The sequence below is a fragment of the Chrysemys picta genome, chromosome 24 (genome assembly GCF_011386835.1).
Source record: "Chrysemys picta bellii isolate R12L10 chromosome 24, ASM1138683v2, whole genome shotgun sequence".
Lineage (NCBI taxonomy): Eukaryota > Metazoa > Chordata > Testudines > Emydidae > Chrysemys > Chrysemys picta.
The window spans coordinates 6,363,050-6,385,467 of record NC_088814.1 but is presented as its reverse complement, the minus strand read 5'-3'; the positions used below and the strand labels follow the sequence as shown (position 1 = coordinate 6,385,467).

At 43.6% G+C, this 22,418-nt stretch overlaps 1 protein-coding gene across 1 annotated transcript in view; it reads right to left on the bottom strand.

Moving 5' to 3' along the window:
- IGF2BP1 (insulin like growth factor 2 mRNA binding protein 1) overlaps positions 1–21,718 on the bottom strand; it is a 56,143-nt gene extending 34,425 nt beyond the window's left edge. Inside the window, exons 1-2 of the mRNA XM_005301909.4 lie at positions 21,152–21,718; positions 19,792–19,852 (exon numbers count right to left, since the gene is read on the bottom strand). Of these exons, the coding sequence (XP_005301966.1) occupies positions 19,792–19,852; positions 21,152–21,326 (236 nt within the window). The 5' untranslated portion in view covers positions 21,327–21,718. The remainder of the gene's footprint in view (positions 1–19,791; positions 19,853–21,151) is intronic.
- Positions 21,719–22,418: the final 700 nt, after the last annotated feature.

Here is a 22,418-nt window from a genome sequence, read left to right as displayed (position 1 = left end):
CCTATCCTTCATGAACTTATCTAGTTCTTTGTCTACATTGCAGTTACAACTGTTAAGGAATCCAGTTACAACCCAGGTGCAACCAGGCCAGGTTGTTCTAGAATCATAGACATGTAGGGCTGAAAGGGACTGAGAGAGGTCATCTAGTACAGTACAGTGGTTTTTTCATTTGCGGACCCCTACAAAATTTGGAATGGAGGTGCGGACCCCTTTGGAAATCTTAGGCATAGTCTGAGGACCCCCAGGGGTCTGTGGACCACAGGTTGAGAAGCACTGATCTAGTCCATACTGAGGCAAGAGCAAGTTTACCTAGACCTAGGTTATCACACAGTTGGTTTTAGCTCACGTCAAACTGTGTTAAGGGAACCATGGTCTATACATGTGTAACATTAGGGTCTTAGGGTTCCAGGCCAGGTCTATGCTACAAAACTTAATTGTGGCCCAGTCTACACACACATTATTTATTATTTGTATTACCATAGCACTTAGGAGCGCCAGTCATGGAGCAGGATCCCACTACGCTAGGGGCTGTACAAACAGAACAAGACAACAGTTCCCACTCCAAAGAGTTTATAGTCTCACACTTAACTTATTTTTAAGAAAAAATTTAAAATATTTTCAACATTTTTCTAAATAGGAAAATGTGGTTGTTAAGCCACAAACATTGGCCGGGTGAGTCAGACAGGTGTAGAAGCTGAAACTACTTTTAACTTGTTTCTTTTTATAATTTGAACAGATTTCAAGTTGTCAACAACTCTGTCAAGATAGGAACATATTATTATAGCCACTTCAGAGAGAGAGAAACTGAGGCACAGACAGACGTGTGCCTTTGTGTATGTCACTCAAAGTCAGTGGCATTGCTGGGATTTGAACCCAGGAGTCCTGATGTCCCATTCCCCTGCTTGGACAAAATCCCATGTAAATTTTATTAAATCCTTATGCCTTTTCTCCAGAATTCTGTATATCTTTCACTTTGCACTATGGACTAATATGCGATTTCTCTTTCTGGCATTCTTATTTTTTAATTAAGCAAAATACGCTATGCACTTCACAGACCATATAAGAATGCAAGATCCTGCCTGGAAAAATTTACAGATCAGCGAGACACGACAAAGCACATGTTCCAAACTTCACCAGGTGATGCTACTGAATAACCAAAGTTTCTAAATTCTATGTTTAAGTCAATGCTTCCTAAAGTGTGGGCCATGTGACCTAGGGGGCACAAGGAAATAGTCCTGTGGCACGGACAGACAACTTCATTGTCCTCCAGAATCTCAGCTTTCATTTCATTTCACTTCACTTTTTTTCCCCCTTTTGCACAGTAAGTCTCTAGCTATTATGGTTGCGAAGAAAACCTTCAAAACATGAAGTGAGCATACGTAACCCACACAGAAAACGCAACCCATGCCGAGAGCCTGCCTGAGTTTGCAGAGAGCCTGAAACAATAGCTCTGAGGTTTGAATGGCCCCATTCATTTCAACGAGGGCTAATTCAGCGCCAGTGACAATATATTTGAAATGTCAGCATTGCTACCTATTTCACTGCTCACCGAAGCATGTGAGAGAGGAAGTATCATATTATGGAGATCTGTACTAGCATTTCCCAAAAGGGATAGCAGCAGGGAGGGGGCATGCAGAAGATATATCAATTAAAAAGATGTGTAGGCTTTTAGCAGCAGAATTGCAGGGCAGACAGGGAACAGTGTCCAGTTTTGGGCCCCACACTACAAGAAGGATGTGGAAAAATTGGAAAGAGCCCTGCGGAGGGCAACAAAAATGATTAGGGGGCTGGAGCACATGACTTATGAGGAGAGGCTGAGGGAACTGGGATTGTTTAGTCTGCAGAAGAGAAGAATGAGGGGGGATTTGATAGCTGCTTTCAACTGCCTGAAAGGGGGGTTCCAAAGAGGATGGATCTAGACTGTTCTCAGTGGTAGCAGATGACTTGCAGTGGGGGAAGTTTAGGTTGGATATTAGGAAAAACTTTTTCACTAGGAGGGTGGTGAAGCACTGGAATGGGTTACCTAGGGAGGTGATGGAATCTCCTTCCTTAGAGGTTTTTAAGGCCCGGCTTGACAAAGCCCTGGCTGGGATGATTTAGTTGGGGATTGGTCCTGCTTTGAGCAGTGGATTGGACTAGATGACCTCCTGAGGTCCCTTCCAACCCTGATAGTCTATGATTCTATGAACAGAGTTGATTTCAGTTTTCTGAAATGGGACTCGACTTTCAAATTTTTGGGAAACCCTAATTTTGTTGTTATTTTTCTGTATTACCACTGCACCTAGAAACCCTAGTTATGAACCATTCTCCTGGACGCAGTACAAACACAGAACAAAAAGATGGGCCCTGTCCCACAGAGCGCACAACCTAAGTATAAGGCAAGAGACAACAGATGGCTACAGACGGACAAGGGAGGTGCAAGGAAACAATGCAACAACGTTGGTCAGCAAGAGCGGCAGTGGTCACAGCATACCAGCAGCCTAAACGCGGTCACGGTTTTTGTAGGCATCATGGAAGAGGAGAGTTTTCAGGAGGGTTTGGAAGGAGATTCCTGGGGAGCACCTCCCAAGCCTGTCGGACGGCTTGGCGGAAAGCACAAAGATGCTTGTTTGACATTTTAACAAGAGGCTGGGCTCACGGGCTGATCACTGGTGAGAGCAGTGACTTTTCTGCCCCTTGCTTAATAGAAGGGGAAAAAAGACACAAGTGCTCAAGATCAGAATTATCTTCCTAGGCTCAGGAGTTATATTTGAACCCAGCCATACAATGAGTTTATTCAAATTACTGGATAAATATTTGTCCCTTGTCACAGATGTCTCCTTCTACGAGCATTTTTTTTGAGCTGCAATAGGCCAGACAAGTGTATTGCAAGAATTTTGCTCCTTGCTTTTCTTCCCATGAGAGCTGCAGTGAGTTATTGGTCAGAAATCTAACCTGCTAGTCGAGTAGCCCCTTTGGGTTACCTCTGCAAACCGGCACACGCTAAGCGCCTCTGTTGGGCCATTAGACCCAAGGTTGTGAACCTTTGTGGTAGACTCGGTGAGCCAGCAAAAGAAAGAGAATATTCCCAGTTGAGCACATGTAACTGGGGAACCAGAGCCATGGGGCAGCTGAAGAGAGCGATGTAGGGGTGGGATAAAAGAAAGAGGAGGTTGCGGGAGTTACCACTGAGGAAGAAATCTGTAAAAATATAGAGAGTCACTAGATTAAAATAGAAGAAAAAGCAGAAAGAAAATAGGACCAATTCCTTGGAGAGTCACTGGTGCAGAGAAGATAAGGTCTAGGAAACGCATGCTGAGAAGATCAGGACGTGCAAGATCAACAAAGGTGTGAAGATTCTGGCTCAAACCTTGCTGCAGTCATAACCTTGTGGTGTCTCAGAGAATCATACACTCGTGTTTGTGTGTGCGGGAGAGACAGACAGACACACAATTCTATTTGCCCAAGCCCGTAGTTATTTTTGAGAGGCAAGCACAATTAAGCTTTTTCATCAATCAGCTTGGTAAAGGATAGGCAATTGACATCTTTGCTTGGATTGGTGATAACCGATCTGTGGCTAGAGAGAATCACATCTAGTGGTAGATATAAGGCTCTGGGTATGTCTCCATTAGAAATGGAGTTCTTCCATCCCTGCAATAAATCCATCTGCCCGGAGAGATGGTAGCTAGGTCAATGGAGCAAATCTTCCTTCGATCTAGCCCTGTCTATAGCATTGCTTAGGTCACCTTAATTAGGTTTCTCAGGGGTGTGAACTTTTCACACTCCTGAGCGACACAGCTGGGTCAACCTAACTTTCTAGGGTAGACCGACCCTCAGATTTTCCAAAGGGATGAAGAGGTTCAGGTATCCAAATCACATCGTCCTTTAGGTCCCCTTGGAAAATCGCAGCCTAAATTATTCCCTTTTTTCTTACCCATTCCAAAGGTGAATTCAGAAGGAAAGGCGCCCTCTGGTGGCTAGAAGACAAAGAATGATCTGGGTTCTAATCCCAGCTCTGCTAGGCAGTCACGTCACTTGCCTCAGTTTCCCCCATCTGTAAAATGGGGATAAAAATATTTTCTTACCTCACAGATGGTTGCCAGACTAAATGCACTAGCATTTGTAAAGCAGGTAGGGATCCTGGGATGAAAGGTGCAATATTAATATCAATGTATCTCATCAGAATTGCCACCCCAGATCTGTGGTCCATCTAACTCAGTGTCTAGTCCCTGACTATGGTCAATACCAGATGATCCAAAAGTGCAAGAAATCCCATGACTCCTCGAACAGGAAAGTTTATCCCGTACTTGCCCAGAGAGGAACTCTATCTATTAATCTTGCCTACAGTTACTGCCAAAGTCAATTCATCAAGTATCTGTGGACAGGGCCAATTTAACAATAAGTAATAGGAGGGAAGATAAATGGGTTTTAAACAATGTGTCCATTTTGCATTATTGGCCAATTCTAATTTGCTGGCAACCTGCCACATATTGAAAGGCTTTCTGTTGTTCTCCACGTGCCGAAGCCAGGAACTGCAGCCCCAGCTCAGCTATTTGTACAACTACCACCAATATCCTAACCCCACAACTGAAATGGGTACAGTACAGTAAGGACCAAAAGTTGCTACCATCTAATGGCTGTTCAGTGGCCCATGTGAAATAAGTTGGTAGGTCTCCACCCGGCCACCAATAACCACTACAGATCTGCCACCTCAACTGGCACTAACTGGGTCCCCTTGGTGGCAATATTAGATCAAGGACAAAATGGACTACTATTAATGGACTACTAAATTCACCCTATCATCCATATGCACCATCTACTGTAGTATTTAGGGCCACATTTCATGCAAGGGCGGACTGATATGTATGAAAATAGCTCCAAGGTTCACAAGCTAGATGACTAGAAATGGAAACTTCAGGACCAGGGAAAAAGCAAAACGATTCTAGACTCTTGATACCTTTTGAGGTTCTCTTGATCCACATGTACATTGGGAGGTGGATGAAAGATGGAGCAGAACATTTACGAAAGCTGTGAGGGTACGTCTACGCTACCCGCCGGATCGGGGGGTAGTGATCGATCTATCAGGGATTGATTTATTGCGTGTAGTGTAGACGCGATAAATCGATCCCCGATCACTCTCCCGTCGACTGCCGAACTTCAGCTCGGCGAGAGGCGGAAGCAAAGTCAACGGGGGGAGCCGCGGCCGTCAATCCAGTACCGCGAGGACGCGAAGTAAGTAATTTTAATTTGATCTAAGATATGTCGACTTCAGCTACGCTATTCTCGTAGCTGAAGTTGTATATCTTAGATCGATCCCCCTCCACCCACCTCCCCCAGTGTAGACCAGGTCTGAGAGTGGAAACGTTTATTTCTTAAGGCTGGTCTATGTATGAAATTGCACCAGCTTAAATACCGTTGTGATTTTATTGTAATTTAGTGAAACGGGTACGATTTTGTATGGGGTTACTCTTAAACCTGGCTTAGATCAGTTCAGCTTGCAGAGGTAAATTCGCAGGTGCAAATTAATCCCATATAACCAGTTTTAAATCAATATAAGAGTGTCCACACAGGGTTTTGCACCACTTTAACTACATCGTTTTTTTCAACCAATTTAAGTTAAACTAGCATAATGATTGCATGTAGCCAAACCCCGGGAGACACAGTGAAATTGGAAAGGGAATCAATGAGACTATTGAGAAGCCAGAAATTACAACGTGGGTTGTGCTGTCTCCAGATGCCTTTCCCAAGATTCAGGCTCAAATTGGTGTGTGTGTGTGTGTGTGTGTGTGTGTGTGTGTGTGTGTGTGTGTGTGTGTGTGTGTGTGTGTGTGAGAGAGAGAGAGAGAGAGAGTGTGTGTGTGTGTGTGTGTGTGTGTGTGTGTGTGAACCATGAAAGTTTGAGCCAAAACCTGGGGACTGACTCCATCCCGTGTCTCCGAGAATTATCTATTTTAACCTGAGCTAGTTGAATATTAAGCGAGGTATTTTCCACTAAACATTTTATATGAAATCACATTTTTCATTTCATCTGAAAATTTTCATTCCCTCCATCCCACCTTTTCTCCTTTTCCCCCTCCACTGGAAAAGAGGTGGGAGGTGAAAGGGAGATGGGGGGAGGAGGGGTCAAGATAAACATTTTCAAATGAAAGGAAAAATTTGCATTTCATTTGAAATTTTTAGGGGGAATTGCATAGCATTTTTACGACAGCTCTGGTGAAATGAACACAAAACCAAAAAAATCTCAAAACCATTAAAAAAAAACCCAAAAACCCACGGTGTTCATTTTTTCATTTGAAAACACGAAAAATTTCAACCAAAACTAAAATCTTCCACAAACGTTTTCATTTTGGTCAAAAAGTCATTCTAATAAAAAAAATGCTTCAATTAAACAATTAAAACCAGCTTTAATTTTAAGTTAGACAAAGACACTAATGATTTGAGAAGTATACCACCATTTCCACCACCCCTCTCAAAAAAAAAAAAAAAGACCCCCACTTCCTTCCTAACAGCAACAAAAAAGCTCTATTCAACATAAAATTCCCCAGCCAATTCCCTCCTGTGAGACAGGAAATACAGCCACTGAAGAGGAAGGAGTGGTGTCAGGGAAGCAGTTTAGGATTTGTTTAAAAAGAGACCATGCTGCTGAGTTTAGTTTGAGGACCACAGACTGGGGTTTCATCAATATGGAGGGACAACCCTAGCCCAGCTGGGCCCTTTAAGAACCACAGGGAAAGGGTTGCTGGGAAATGGAGTCCCTCCTGATAGCCATATTGTAGTCCCAGGCTGCGGGGCAAGGCATGCTGGGAAACAAGGAGGAGTATATATACTCTACCTTTCCGCAACTGGAGAGAGAGAGTTGTAAGGAGACAGGTTATGAAAGTGGTCTTACCTGGATGCAATGGGCAAATAGAACCAGTCTCTTTTTTTAATTTGCATAATATTTATGTTTTTTAAAGCAAGCCTCTTTGATAAGTGTCTGATCCAACTTTCTGAGAAATTGTGGACAAGATTTTCTGAAGGTTGGGTGAACAGACACTTATCACAGAGGCTTGCTTTAAAAAGCATACATATTATGCAATTTAAAATAAAGCCCTGAATCGGTGATTATTATTTTTCGTTTGTTTGTTTGCTTGTTCACAAATTGCACTGATATGGGATTTTTTGTCTGGCTTGTCACAAGGTCTCTGTGCACTCAAAGATGCGACATAAATATTAACTACACTTTTCTTGGATGGCTGAAGTGGGAAACCTGGCATTGCAAATCCTCATTGTGGATTACTGAATTGCTTATTCTGAAGGGGAAAATAAATAGTTATATGTAGAATTGGGCAATTTTTAAAAAAATGTCAAAATCCCCCCCCCCCCCAAAAAAAAAAGGGAAAAGTACGTTGACGATTTTTCTGAGCCATTTTTGGACCAGCTCTAGTCTGAGCATGCTCAGTAGGCATCTATTAAGATTCATTAGAATCTAATGTAGCCCCACCCAATCTGTGACATCACTACACATTCTTCTGGTCTGACCTGACCAAGAGGCTCTGGCAGGGACAGGTTCTGCTGTTGGGACAATTAAATATTTACCCCCCGGTACAAACCTTTAGTGCTTTAACATCAGGAAAGGTGCGATCATCATAGGAATGGGAGCCGAGGGGGAAGTTGCTAGTCTTGCAACAGATGCTGCAACTTGTTTTGCATGGATGCAGTAGCTGACATTACTTCGATTGTAAACTCTTTGAGGCACGGAGCATCTTTTGTTCTGCGTTTGTACAGCACCAAGCACAATGTGGTCCTGGTCTGTGACTGGGGTTCTTAGGCACCACAGCAGTACAATTAATTAATTAATTAATATTATGTAATTCAACACATTTCAGGATTGGCGCTGTGGCACTTATCCTCTCCGAAGGCGCCATTGTAAAATATTCTACAAATCTGACATATGTTCAGTTATAGCCTCTTCTTGTGGGAACAGGCAGCCACCACGATGCAAACTAACAACGCGGGTATGGATTACAGACGTTTTCCCCCCCTAAAATTTCCCCTCCTTGCTATTTGTGGTTTAGTCCCCATCTGTCATAACAAGCGCAGACCGGATGCACTGCATTGTCTAAACTGGCTTGTAATAGGGCTAAATGACACAGTGGTTAAAATGTCCCCCAGTCTCTTGTAGTCTTGCACTGGAGATGAACTAGGGGTAGAAGCCATTATATAAAAAACAGTTAAAAAAAATCTATAGTATAGACGAGGCCCAGGAAAATCATTTCCATTCATCCAGCAACGAAGCTGGCACTTTTCCCACACTCCCTGCCTGTTCACCTTAATGAGGTGTAAAGGCAAGTGCCTAAGTAGGGCCTGGGAAATGCTGACACTAAAATACAGGCAGAATTTTTTTTAAAAATGCAAAATTAGGCAAATCCTGCACAAACTGTCTGAATATTTGCTCCGATTTTTAAATTCATTCCCTTCAGCCGAGCTCGTCCTCCTCGCCTTTCCCGTCTGCTTTCCGTGAACATTCACGTGATCACATTTCGTTGGCATGGACGTTTGCAGAAAGGAGATTTCAAAGTTACATCCGCAAGTAGTCAGGAAAACCCGATGTAAAAGTCTCACCTGCCTGCACACTCCTCCTGGCCAGGGGGCAGAAACAGTCCTGTGTGGCTTATCTGACCCATAAAGGATAACCAAAGAGAACTGTCTGATCAATCCATTGCGTAAAAACATACACGCAAATACATCACTCTCAAATAAGCATTTAATGAAAGGAAATCATTAACTTTTCGTGTCTGCGCCATAAGCAAGGAGAGAGGCTACATTTGTCAGATACATTTGTTGAGTTACTTGTTCCGCTGCAACGGGTGTTACATCTAGGCTGAGATTCAGCAGAGTGTTTAAGCCAGGGGTGGGCCAACTGTTTGGCCTGAGGGCCACATTGGGGAATAGAAATTGTAGGGCGGGCCAGGAACGCTCACAAAATTGGGGTTGGGGTGCGGGAGGGGGTGAGGGCTCTGGTTGGGGGTGCAGGCTCTGGGGATGAGGAGTTTGGGGTGTAGGAGGATGCTCTGTGCTGGAATCGAGGGGTTTGGAGAGTGGGAGGGGGGTGAGGGCTGGGGCAGGGGGTTGGGGCGTGGGGAGAGGCTCGGGGTGCAGGCTGCGAGTGGCGCTTACCTCAAGCAGCTCCTGGAAGCAGCGGCATGTCCCTTCTCTGGCTCCTAAGCGGAGGCACAGCCAGCCGGCTCTGCACGCTGCCCTGTCTGCAGGCACCGCCCCGCAGCTCCCATTGGACCACTGGAGGGGGCCACTGGAGCATGTAGGAGCCGGAGGGGGCCATGCCGCAGCTTCTGGGAGCCACTGGGTGCGGCCTCCAACCCTGCGCCCCAACTGGAGCGGGGCAAGCCCCACACCCCGCTCTGCAGCGGGAGCTCACGGGTCGGCTTAAAACGGCTCCGGCCTGCGGGCCGTAGTTTGCCCATCCCGGTTTAAGCACATGCCTCGTTTTAGCTTGTGAGTAGCCCTGTTAACTTCAGGTGGAACAATCACATGCTTAAAATGAGGCCACGTCTGTACTAGGAGCCAGTATATTCTATACTTGGCCAGTATAGCTACACCGGCATATTGCGCTGGTAAAGGGCTCCGTAGTGCGATTGCTTTTATACTGGCAAAGCTGACTTTTACCAATTTAACTTATTCCACCATCGTGAGGGGAACAAGCTATACCCCTAAAAGCACAGGTTTGCTGGTGGAACTGTCTACTCAAGGGGCTTTTGCTGGTACAGCTATGGTCAGGGATCCCATCTTTGCCCACCCCTTCCCAACACAGCTATGCTGGGGCAGAAGTCTGGAGCCCAGACGTGGCCTGAAGCATGTGCTTAAATACCTTCCTGAATCGGGCCCTGAGTCACTAGAGGTCAGAAAACGCACAGCCCGGGATGTGGAGGCAGAGAGAGAGGTGTACGTAAAATATTACTGCTGTAAAACGTGCATTCCAAAAAACATTACATAGGGCCTGATTCGGCTCTCACTTGCCCCAACGTAAATCAAGGCTACGTCCGCCCTGAAATCGACAGCGTTCCACTGGGGTAATATCAGAATCGGGGCCCCATCACTGCTGCACTGGCTTTCGCATTTGCTGACATCGTGTGGCTCAGCATGCAACTTTAACTGGGCACGAATATGAGGGCTTGGTTTATTTAAGGGTTGGTTTTTACAGTTAATGTAGCCAAAGGACCTGATCCTGGAGCCTTTAGTCATGCAAGGCTAACAAGCGAGTGGGCATTTTGCCTGATTATGGAACTTCTGCCTCCACGGATCTTCTCTGGCACATGGGACTTAGTCGGATTATCATTCACTTCCCCCCCACCCACCCATCATTCACTTCCCCCCACCCACGCAAACCTGATATGAAATAACTTTGTACCCCAAAAAACTTTATCTCGAAGGAGTTTTTATCCTGCGAGTTTCCAAAAAGTCTGACAAGCTCTTAGCAAACGCAACTGAACTGGAAGTCTCGAGAGACAATTCCAGAAAAACCAATTGTATTAACCATTTAAAACAGTTATTTGGCTCTGATAAAAGAAGTAGTCTTTTAAACGGCTCGACCAAGAAGACTCTAAGAGCACACCCCATATTGCATATATGTGGGGGAGGGGGGAGAAGAGTTTTAGGGAACGGATGCAGACAGGAAAACTTGGCTTGGAACGGAAAATAAGACGCTGTGTACAAGTGCCATGTTCTCTGCCTGGTTTTTAAGTTTTTAAGTCCACGTGTAAAGGAACGAGGCTGGTTTACAGGAACTGTAGCCACGCACTAGGCTGGATGGAGTAACCTACTTCACTTGCCCCTCTCCAGGTTTGAAAACAGCTTGTTATTCATTTTAGACCTTCCTGGTTTTAGAAAGGGGAGGGGGGGGGCTGCAAATGCTCCGCCCCCTTCTCCAGACCCTGTGACAGCACCTCTGCAGTAGGTGCCTCATGAAGATGATGGAAGAGTCATCATCCAATACCCCCCACCCCACCCCCCACACACGTGTGTCTAAAGGAATGCAGCCTGGAGCGGTATTAATTCAAGGCTCCGGTGTCAGCGTAGCCCCCTTCTTGAGGGGAGAAAGGGGGCATCTGTTTTAAAAGAAAGCAAGAGGCAGAATGGAGGAGCTAAACCTCCCTGGGACTTGTAGGGAGGGTCTGTGGCCACAGATCTTGTGCATCCATAGGGTTGGCAGGCTAAATTCCCTCACTCTTCCACGGCATCCCAAGCTCATCACAGCAGCGGAGCTGGGAAGACTTCAAAGGAACTCTCCAAGTCTTTTCAATGCCTCCTGGGGAGCATCTCTGGGCCACGGAGGGCAAGATTTTCTTGAGCGCTCGGCACCCTGGGTGCTGAACATTTTTGAAAAGGTGGCTTCTAGTTAGATGCTTAAATGGGAGGTGAAAAATCTAGCCCTGGTTCTTAAAAAAATGTCTACCTTGAGGTCTATTAATGAAGCCCATAACCATAGGATCTATGCAATTGACTTTATAAAATGAAATACAGCAAGCTCCTCTTCAGAGCAAACCCCCCCCCTTTTTTTTTTTTTTTTTTTTTTTTTGCACAGCTCAATTTAATTCTAATCTGAAGTCCTGTTTACAACTTACAATACACCAAACCGACTCAGGACTTGCATCTCGCTACACCAGACGTGGAGTTTCGCCAGAGCTGAGTGGCTCCCTTGTTATATGTTAGTGTGTCGTGTGTGTGTGTGGATTGCTCTATTAAAAAAAAAAAAAAAAAAACCCACCCCGGTGTCTGACTTTTTTAATCACCTTCATGTGTGTTGATGGTCACCCCTCCAGCAGCCAGAAAAGTGTGACATTTCAGCTCCAACCATGTCATGGCTCACCAGGGTCAGTTACAATAAAATAAATGACCCATTTCCTACAGAATCAGGAGCACTCTTGTGAGGGTTGGGGTTTGGTTTGGTTTTTCGGAGACCAGCTTGGACGCCCCCTCTGGAGCTGCCCTTTCGGAGAGGCGGCAGGGCACGAATTAAGGATGCGCCGCGAACTGAACCAGTCCACCAGCAGCATGCTGGCTTCTAGCTGCCCTCATCTCAGGATTAGGGCTAGCAAACGGTAACATTATATATACCTGTGCCTGCTACCCATCTCCGCTGCTGTAGTCCTATCTGTGCCCCTCCCCCACCTCTTCACTAGGCTCCGTCAAGAAGCTCAATAAAATGTCTTCCACTGTTCAGATATGAGTGCAAGGCCTGTTGGGGAACCCCCCCCGGGGGGGGGGGCTGGAAAGAAAGCTGGAAAGGGGACAATTCAGGGCAACTGCAAAAGCAGGAGCGGCAGAGGCTACAGGCACAAATAAGAGTTAGGGGTGGAAATGTCAAAAGCACCTAAGTGACTTAGGAGCCTACGTCTTATTTTTCAAAGGAGATAAATACTTAAGAGCCTAAATCCCTTAGCCTTTCAACAAGATTTAGGCACCTAAGTGCCTGAGTCACATTTGAAAAGGGCACCTAGGCTCCTAAGTGACTTGGGCACTCCGGGTAAGATTTTCAAACGTGCTTAACTCCCACGGAGAGTCGGGGACCCAGCTTCTCTTTGTGCCTTTTGAAAATCCCCCCCCACAATAAACTGAGAAAGTGCCCCATTGTTTGAGACACTTTAAAACTAGGCTGGACAAAGCCCCAGCAAACAGACTGTAGGGAACAATTCTGCATTGCCCCCTGTGGGGAGGTGGGGGAAGGGAGATGAACTAAATGAGCCTACCGGGGGCCCTAAGCAGCCTGGCCCCGATCCAAAACGCAGCAAGTAAGTGCTTAGCTTGAAGCAAACGAACAGTCCAATTAAGTCAATGGAACTAGTCACTGCTTAAACACGTGCTTTGCTGGATGCAAACCAGAATACTGTGTGCCTTCTCTATTCCCGGCCTTCTCTGTGCAAGAAAACTGCTCATTTCATTTAGGCTACATTTAAACCACTCCGGCAGCACAGCTGCAACATACGAATTATTCCGTTGACCTAAAAAAAAAACCAACGAGGAGTCCGGTGGCACCTTAAAGACGAACAGATTTGTCTTCAGAAGAAGTGGGTTTTTTACTCACGAAAGCTCATGCCCAAATAAATCTGGTCTTTAAGGCCACCGGACTCCTCGTTGTTTTTGTGGATACAGACGAACACGGCGACCCCCTAATCCGTTGACCTAAAGATGTCTACACCACGGCTTAAGTTGGCTGAATTACGTTGCATGGGCCATGAAATGTGTCACAGCCCTGAGCAATGTAGGTACGCCAACCGAACTTTGTAGTGTAGCCACCTAAGAATAGCATATAATAATTGATCTTCAACTGATTAGGAATTGGTCTAAACTGAACTGCATTAAGCCAGTTTTCAATCAAAATAAGAGTTTGCACTGGTTTTAACTAAATCACTTCAAAGTCGCACTTTAAATTAACTTTCTCACGTAAGCAAGCCCTCAAATTTCACATGGCCCCCGTCACCAGGAAAGTGTAGAGGAGAGTCTGTTTGGCTGGAGGAGTTTTAGATGTTTTCCATTCTTTCACCCCTATAAATATTCAGTTTCAAAGCTTGGACTGATAGAAATTGGAAGAATTCTGCTGAAAAGTGAATGAGGGTCGACTAGCTATTCTAAAAGTCTATCGCAGCTGATCATCTTATCAATGAATATAACACATGGCGAGTTCTCTCTCTTCCAGTGTTCTCTGTCTGAACTCTTATTCTAAGGCATTTCAGAAATACTTTCCAGCAACATTCAGTCTGGTAACAAGGGATATACGCCTCATCACTGCAGCTACACTTTGGAACTTGTAGAGTAAAACAAGCTGCTATAATTAAATCCTAAAAATGTTTTCCTAGCTGGATTCCCAAGAGCCCTGGAGACTTCTCAGGATAACAAGAACACCCAGAATTGTAGCAAGAATGAAAAAAAAAAAGTTTGGATTTTATATAAACGCTTAAGCTTCGGGGCGTCATCCAACCTCTGACTGATACAATTAGGAAGAAACTTTCCCTAAACAGACTAGTCCACAACTGTCTTCTGCAAGGTTTCCTACAACATCCCCTGAAACAGCTAGTACTAACTACTACTGGAGACAAGACCCTGGATTAGATGAACCCCTGGTCTTCTCTAGTATGGCAAATCCTATATTCCTCTTCTCCCTTTTTATTTTACACATTTTTAATCTTTGCATGTTAAGTACCTTTTTTTAAAAGTATCAGCATTCCTTTCTGGAAGACCGTCCCTGTTCATTCACAGTTTTCAAACCAAAAGCAGGTGGAATAAGAATTCAGAAGAACAAGCAGGCTCACGGACAAGACTGACAGAACATTGACAACAGGGGCAGAATTTTCAACCGTGCCTAAGGGCTGGTCTACACTAGACAATTAGGTTGGTATAATTACATTGCCCGGAGTGTAGAAAACGCACCTCAGTCCCTGTGCAGACAGTGGTAGGTGGACAGAAGAATTCGAGCTAGCTACTGCCTCTCGGGGAGATGTATTACCTACGCGAGGGAGAGAAACCTTCCATTGGCACAGATAGCATCTACACTGAAGCGCTGAGTGGTTTAAGTGTAGACAAGTCCTAAGTGACTTAGGAGCTCATGTCAGTTTCAAAAGTGACTTATGAGTCTTGGATTTAGGTACCCAAGTGTCTAAGACACTTTTGAAAATGAGACGTGAGCTTCTAAGTCACTCAGGGCTGGTCACTACGGGGGGGCGGGGGAGGGAAATCGATCTAAGTTACTCAACTTCAGCTACGTGAATAACGTAGCTGAAGTTGATGTACTTAGATCTACTTACCACGGTGTCTTCTTGCTGAAGTGGAGTACCGGAGTCGACGCTAGAGCGATTGGTGGTTGATTTATCGTGTCACGATAAATTGACCCCCACTGGATCGATCGCTACCCATTGATCTGGCCGGTAGTGTAGATAAGCCCTTAGACCCTTTTGAAAACATTACCCTATCTAAATCAGAAAACAACTTATCAATGACTTTCTGGGTAGGTTTTGTTTTGTGTTTTGTTGGGTTGGTTGGTTTGTTTTTCAGGAAATCATGTGCAGCAAAGCTTAAGTTTTTCCGATCACTGTTAAAGAATTCATCATCCCAATTCATCTGCCCTACTCTCTACAGTAAGAGAAACATGCTGAAGAATCCCTTGGTATTCACAAAACAGTTTTACACACATCATTTCTTCATCATCAACATTTTTTTCCACACTTTCTAGTTTGCAAAAGCAACATCTACTCTCTAAGAAACCCTCAAGTTGCCACAAAATCGGGAGGGGGGGAAGGAGGAGAGATGTTTAAAAAAAACAATGGCATCATTAATGGAGACTGAAAACCTTTTACACACTGACACTGAGTGAGGTATCTTCCATTCATTAAGTCAGGAAAACCTGTAAATTACTACTAGAGGTAGAAGGGGATTCTTTCTGTTTCTTCAGCCTGGAATTTCAAACACTGGACTAACTCAATCTTATTTTTCAACAGCCTCTCCTGCTTTCTGAACTTTCCTAGGTCCTAGTGGCACATTCTGGAAAACATTAACATTTCTATATCTGGGGGGAGGAAGGGGGACGGATGCCTTCTTAAGTGTCTAAATTGTTAAAGCTGTAACTTTTTTAAGGAGAAAAAAACACCGTATTTATTTATTTTTAAATGGTTTTAATCTAAAAGGCAAAAGTATCATCAATCTCTATTGGAGAAACCGATTCAGAAAGGGCATCTACAGGTCTTCATTTTTCATTGGTCCAAAAGCTGAGGTTAGAAAGTTTGCAATTAAGTTGCAACTTCTGGCAGACACTTGCTTACTGGGAAAATAAGGGGTGAGCCAATTGCTTCAAACTGTAAATTGTTAAGATTATCTTTTATTTTCAGTTATATTAAAATTGCGCACATCTCAAGTGATCAAAACTTTCAACCTCATTTTTCAAATTTACTCCAGAAGAACATGGAACTGACAAATTATTTCTAGCCTTCATGGTTGGAAATCACCAACAGTGTTCATTTACTACAGCTATTGAGGGTGTATTAATCAGTATTAATAATCACTGATTTAAATGTACTAAGTCCAAAGAGAACCTATTAAGATAACCAAAAAGGAGATCTTAAATAAAAGCTTAGAATATTAAAAGGGATGTTTTTTGCCTTATCTCAGGCATTTAAACTTTCAGAAACTGCTCTGAACAAGAATGGTGCTAACTTCTCTGGAAAGGCAGAACCTTTAAAAAGTTAACCATCTCTGATTTGCGGGAGGAAAATAACCTCAAGAATGGATTATACATTTAATTTGTCTCAACAGTTAAGAAAGTTTTCCCAAATTAAAACAAAAAAAAGAACTATCTAGATTTTCTATGAACTTTTTGTAGACCCAAGAAATCAGAAGCGAGTAAGATGCAATTTTTGTCAACTAATACGTTAAAAGAAAAAGGTGCCACTTGCTGTTTAAACAAAGTTCTAAAAGATTTCATTATGAACACACTCATAATGGGATTATGCATATACAAAATCATATTTCTACACAGGTATTAACTTGAAACCAAAACTGGGAAAAAAAGGTACAACCCCCCCTCAAGCAAACTTGTTACATTATATCCAGAGCAATGCAGCAGACAATTAAATATCTGCTTGTAATTAATAAATTTCCTTCTTCTGTTTGGGGGGACAAACTTTTCTAACTGTATCTGTTCTTTACAAGTTGCCTTTGCTTAAAAATAACCTGTGCAAATCCTTTTAGTTTTACGTGTATTGGCTGTTATCAGCCATATTCACTATTTCCCCCAATTACTAAGTTTCATTCTCTCTGGGCTACTCACTTCCACATTCCTCATATTTGGAATGTTTGCTTGATGGATTCACTTCTTTCATTCTTTCTTTCTCCCCCCCCACCCTTTATTCATTCATTCTTTTTTTCAAATCTATCCACTTAAAGTCTTTTCAGTTTCAGACAGATCTACCCCCCTAAAACATTTCTTAATCTTATAGGGGTTTGGGGGTAAAAACTCATTTATTGAAGGGATCATTTCTTCAGTAAGCCTTTCAACACACACACAATTTTTCAGGTTTTTTGTGTTTTCTTTTTAAACCATAATTCCTAATTTTGCCAACTCCTCCTCAGTAAAGTCACAGAATAGCAATGAGAGAAACTTTAACCTAAGCAAGATTAATATTATAAAACTGAAAGTTTTATTAATCTCCAAACAATGACATTGTATACTTAGCATCAGAGTGTTTTCTTTCTTTTTAACCTAATATTTTAAAGGTATTTATTTAAAATGGTTTCCTATCAGCATTAACAAAATGAATGTGTTTCTCTTATATTTTGGGGGCAGAAATACATACCAACAATTCTCTTGTGTACTGTTAGTTTATTCTGCATATTTTAATTCATATTTATATTAGAAGTGAGAAGAGAAGAAACATTTTAAAGAAGAAAGGAAACCCTCATGAAAGATGCATTCACTATATGAAGTTTAATCAAATACATTCATCCTTCAGTCTTATTGAGCATTATTATTTTTAATTTCTAATCAAACAGATCCAATCCATAAATCAACTTTTATTTTTAAAATTCTCTGAAAAGTAAATGAGTGAATGTAACTTTATTTTTTTTAAATTTCTGTACTTAACAACCTTGTCAGGTTTTATTTCATTTTATTTTTAAGAAATCACAGTAAGAACATCTGATTGAATCCTTGCCTATCCTACTTAATTAACTAATTCTGTTCTATATGTCTTTAGACTGGAAAATCCAAACTCAAAACAACCAGAAGAACAAACTCACATAGAAACACCACCTCTAACATAATATCACTCTGTATTTAAAAAAGAGAAAAAATATGGTATACCATCTAGTAAAGATTATATTTGTCTAACAATTTCCAAGTTTACTAACATTTTTAGAAAAAAACAGAAATACAAGCCTGTCTTAGGAAATTGAGACAAAGTTACTTTATCAAACCATAGTTAAGTGATAGGAGAATATATCCAACTTGAACACCACCACAATATTGTACTAATAAAAGTTATTTGAAGTTAAGCACTTTAAGGAGAACGTCAACATCAAAAATGGCTTCTGTAGCTTTAAATAAAGCAGACTGTGTGTGTATGTGTGAACACATATATATGTGTGTGTGTATATAAAACCACCACACTATGGCATATAGATTCTATATGTAATTAATTTTATTTCTCTTGTTTCTCACTAAAAATTGCTAACTAATCTTAGGTCTGATTCCTCTTATTATAAACTTTAAGCCACAATTTGTTTGAATTACACTGTGTTTACATTTAAGAATAGCTCTTTGACATTATTAATAAAGGCTGAAAAGGGTTAGGAGAAAGCAAACCAAGCAATATCTTGAAATCTACTGTGTTCCACACAACCTACTGAGTAGAGCTGTTCTTTGATACTGTTAATAAAGTCTGAAAAGGGTTGGGAGAAAGTGAACTAAGAAATAGCTTGAAGTCTACTGTGTTCCACACAACCTATTGATTTTCTAGCAGTGCTACGAAAAAAAAAACACCAGACTTTTTTTTCGATTTTATAATGTTACCTCTCATATTGTAATTGCCTTTCCAACAACATTTCATTCAATCGAAATTTACACCACAATCAAGTCTTTGAACATTGTAATAAGCAATATTGATCATCAATGCATGCGTTGGGGGCTTACTGCTAAAATATTTTACATTAAATGATTAGATCGGTTTTGAGGTTTGAGCTAAACCTACTGGGTCTCACTGACCCATAGAACACCCTGCTTTCAGCCCTGCAGTCTCTGGGATTCAATGGACATATTGGTGGGTAATTTTAAAAGGCCAACAAATAGGGGGAAAAAAGAGAGCTGGGAAAGCAAAAATTAAGGCTTACCCTTTGCTAGTAAGACTGATTCCACTAGAGTCTTCAAGTATATTTTTTCAGTCATAAAAAAGCTAAAACAATCTTTTAAGAAGCCACCTCCCTCCTGCTCTGTTGTTGAAGTAACTGCCTGGTCACGTGGATCAAGCATATTACAGATTCTGCTAGAATTCAACGTAGACGATTTGTATTTTGGGCCAACTCGCCTGCTTCCTGTGGGGTAGGGGAAATGTATCTTTTCTAGAAAATATTTCTTCTTCTTCAGGTTGGATCTGCCCTAAACTGCAAAATATCTGCTGGTAACCAGAATAAATTGTCAGCCCACAGTGAACACCCAACAACAAAAGGCCAAGAACATGGAGAAGATTGTAGACTTCTGAAAAAAATCTAGTGGAAGAAATTATACTTGTAAAGAAGGGAGACACGTTTTCATGTTTAAAGTAAAGATAGAGGAAATTTAATAATTATAGCTCAGTGAGAGTTCTTTTCCACAAGAAGCTGGGTCAATTTCCTTACTTTTAACTACGCCTAGGCATGAAATGTGAAAACAAGCCCCATTTTTTAAAAAAAAATCCAATTTAACTTTTTTAAAATATTAGGTAAGACATTTTAAAACTGTGTAAAAGGCATTTCAAAGTGAACAAAACAGCAGGGAGCCTTCAGCAAGATCTCAGCAATACACCAAACCACTATTTAGTATCTGGTGGTGGTTGTTTTTTTTTAAACTTACTTTCAAAGTAACTTAAACAAACAAAGACAAAATGTAAAAGTTGATCATCAGAATTGACTCATGCCTAGCTTTGGGCAGCTCTAAAACCCAATAATCCCCTCTTAAATTTAATTTCACAGGCCCATAATTGTGATGATAAATCCCCCCCCTCCAAAACACCCCCCCAATTAGTTTAGCTATAACCTTTCAACAGGGAAAAATAAGAGGAATTAGAACACGATTACCTTTGCTTTTTGGGTACTGAATGTTCAATCTCTAGCTGTTTTCCATGTAGCTCCACTTTCCCTAAAAACAAAATGTGTCTTTTTTTTAAATCTGAGCAGGGGTGGGATGCAGAAAGGTTTGAGTAACATTCTTGCCCCTAAACCTTTTCATTTTAATTCCAGTGACGATGGTCCACACAGCACAAATGCATGTTCTGATTCCTCTACCAGGGCACTTTATTAAATACAAAACTGGTTTCAAGCTCGGGAGCATTGGGAGGTACTGGCCAGTAGCTCCCTGGACAATGCTGCTTGGGGACATTTGAGTCCTTTGCTTGCCCCGAGCTGTGTTTTGAACAGAAAAGTCTGTTTCAGCGAAAGAAAAAGGAATTAAATATTAAGCTCCGTTCTTTTTGTGTGTAGGGCTCTCAGGGGCAGAGTTTTTTCACACCAGGGCTGAAAAGATAAAATGTTACTCAATGAAATGAAGGGATTTCTCCCTTCAAAATGGGGAGATCTGCCTTGCAACTGATTTATTTATTGAGGGGGGGGGAGAAGGGGTAGAAAAGGAAGATCCGAGTTTGAGCGATCCTGGCATCAGCAAAAAAAAAAATTATTTGCTTCCCTAGTAGTTTCTCTCTATGAGAAACACAGCATGGCGACCTTCGCGCTACAACACATATGCCCCAGGAAACCCCACGTTCAAATCAAAATGGCTAAAGTCCCACGCCCCCCTCCTCTCCTGCAGATGGGACCCCCACACACACACGGATTACGACCCCCACGCCTTGTGGGGAGCCAAGCTGGGGGGCAGGGGAAGACTGCTGGGAACCCCGAATGGCCTGGCGCTGCTTGGAGGGAGGGGCTGGATCCAGGGGGACCCCCCCCCAGCCCGGATACGGGGTGCTCTGGCTGAAGGCAAAGGGGGGGAGCAGAGGGGAGAATCGGTCTCCCAAGCTAGTCGGGGGGTGGGTGGGAATCGGGGATCGCAGCTCCCCCACGCGCGGCTTTGCTGGTGCCGGCCCCGCGTGGCCTTCGTCGCACCCACCCGATTTGCTGGATGGGGGTGGGGTGAGGGGGGGGGGTGAGAAGGAGACTGTTTCGTGATTTTGGTTGTTTCAAGGCGATCCGTGAAAGGCCCTGGGCAACGCCAGGGGATCCGGCCCGCTGGCGAAACAGGAGGGCCATGGCTGAGTGGGTGCGTTCATCAGAGATGAACTGGGGGAGCCGTGAGAAAGAAGGGAGGGGGGTTAGAACAGCAGAGCCCCCCCCCCCTTTCCCTTATCGGTATTATTTTGCAGAGACTAAGAGATTTGGTGCAAAACCAGAAAGGAAGAAAGGGGGGGAGGGGAAGAGAGCGAGAGAGAGATAATCTGCTTACCAGAAAAAGTTTCGATGGCTTTCATAGCCCATTGCTCATCAGGGCAATCCACAAAGGCATAGCCCGATTTCACCAGAAACTGACCACTGAAGGAGATCTTGTGGTCATTGAAGACTTTCTCCAAATCGCCTGGAGTCACGTTTTCGTTTAGGTTCCCAATGTACAGCTTGTTCATGGTGGATCACAAGAGATGTGGATGGTCGGTGGGTGGGTGTTAAGAGAGGGAAGGGGGGGGAGGGAGGGTTGATAGGGCTGGGGGGGGAAACAACTTTTCTTTACAGAGTCTTTAAAAACAACCAAAAACACCCCCACACTTTAAAAAAAAGGGGGAACGTTCCCAATTCAAACTGGAGCCCAGCAACTGGGAAAGCGAGTTGTTGGGTGGTTGGTGGTGGTTGTTTTTTTAGGCTTTTCCTCTGGGCAGGGGCTGGGGGGGAGGAGGTGGGATTCCTGGTGATTACAAGCTCAGTGGGGGAGTTGGTTGGTTCAACTGGGATGGCGGGCTGGGGAAAAGTGCGGCTGCCTTTCGTCCAGCCCCCCAACTCCTTTGAGTCGCACTCATGTGTCACAGGACGTTTGGTGAGACTGCCTGGCACCGCCTCTAAATAAAATCGACCTGAAAAAATGAGTGAAAATGTTTGCAAGAGGAAGCCACGTGGTGGTGCCGAAAGCCCAGCCCCTGCAGTGGGAGGGGCGGGCACAGCCGGGGGAGCCTGACCCTTTATTTTAAAAAAATAATCATCATAAATAAATTACTATTGTATTTACAATTGGCCAAGGCAGCCTTTAGATTTGGGGACATTGGCTTCATCTCAGCGAGGGTCCCTCCAGTTTCCCCCCTCCCCCTTCCCTCTCGGCCTTCTCTAAACCTCAAGCCCACCCACCCCCAGCCTGGCTACCCTCCCCCCATGGCTTCCCAGGGCTTGAATGGGATTTGCCCGGTGTAAACTTCTTAATCAAAGGAGAGAGGTGGATTCCCTGGCGCCAGGGGGAGGGGGAGGCTTTGCAGGCAGTGTCCGTGGGGAAGGGGACCATAAAAATCCCTCGATCCGGAGAAAAGAGGTGCTGGGGGAGGGGGGGGGGAGCTGATCTCATCTATGGTGGCTCCCTAGGACGGACAGGGAGATGTGTCCCTTTATTCTTTGCAATCTTCTGTCGGGGATCACTAAGCTTGGGGGGTGGGGGAGAGAAATCAAGCCATATTGGGGACCCTGGGAGGAATTTCTCCAGGAACTCACCGCCCCTCTGTGCACGAAGGACAGGCACA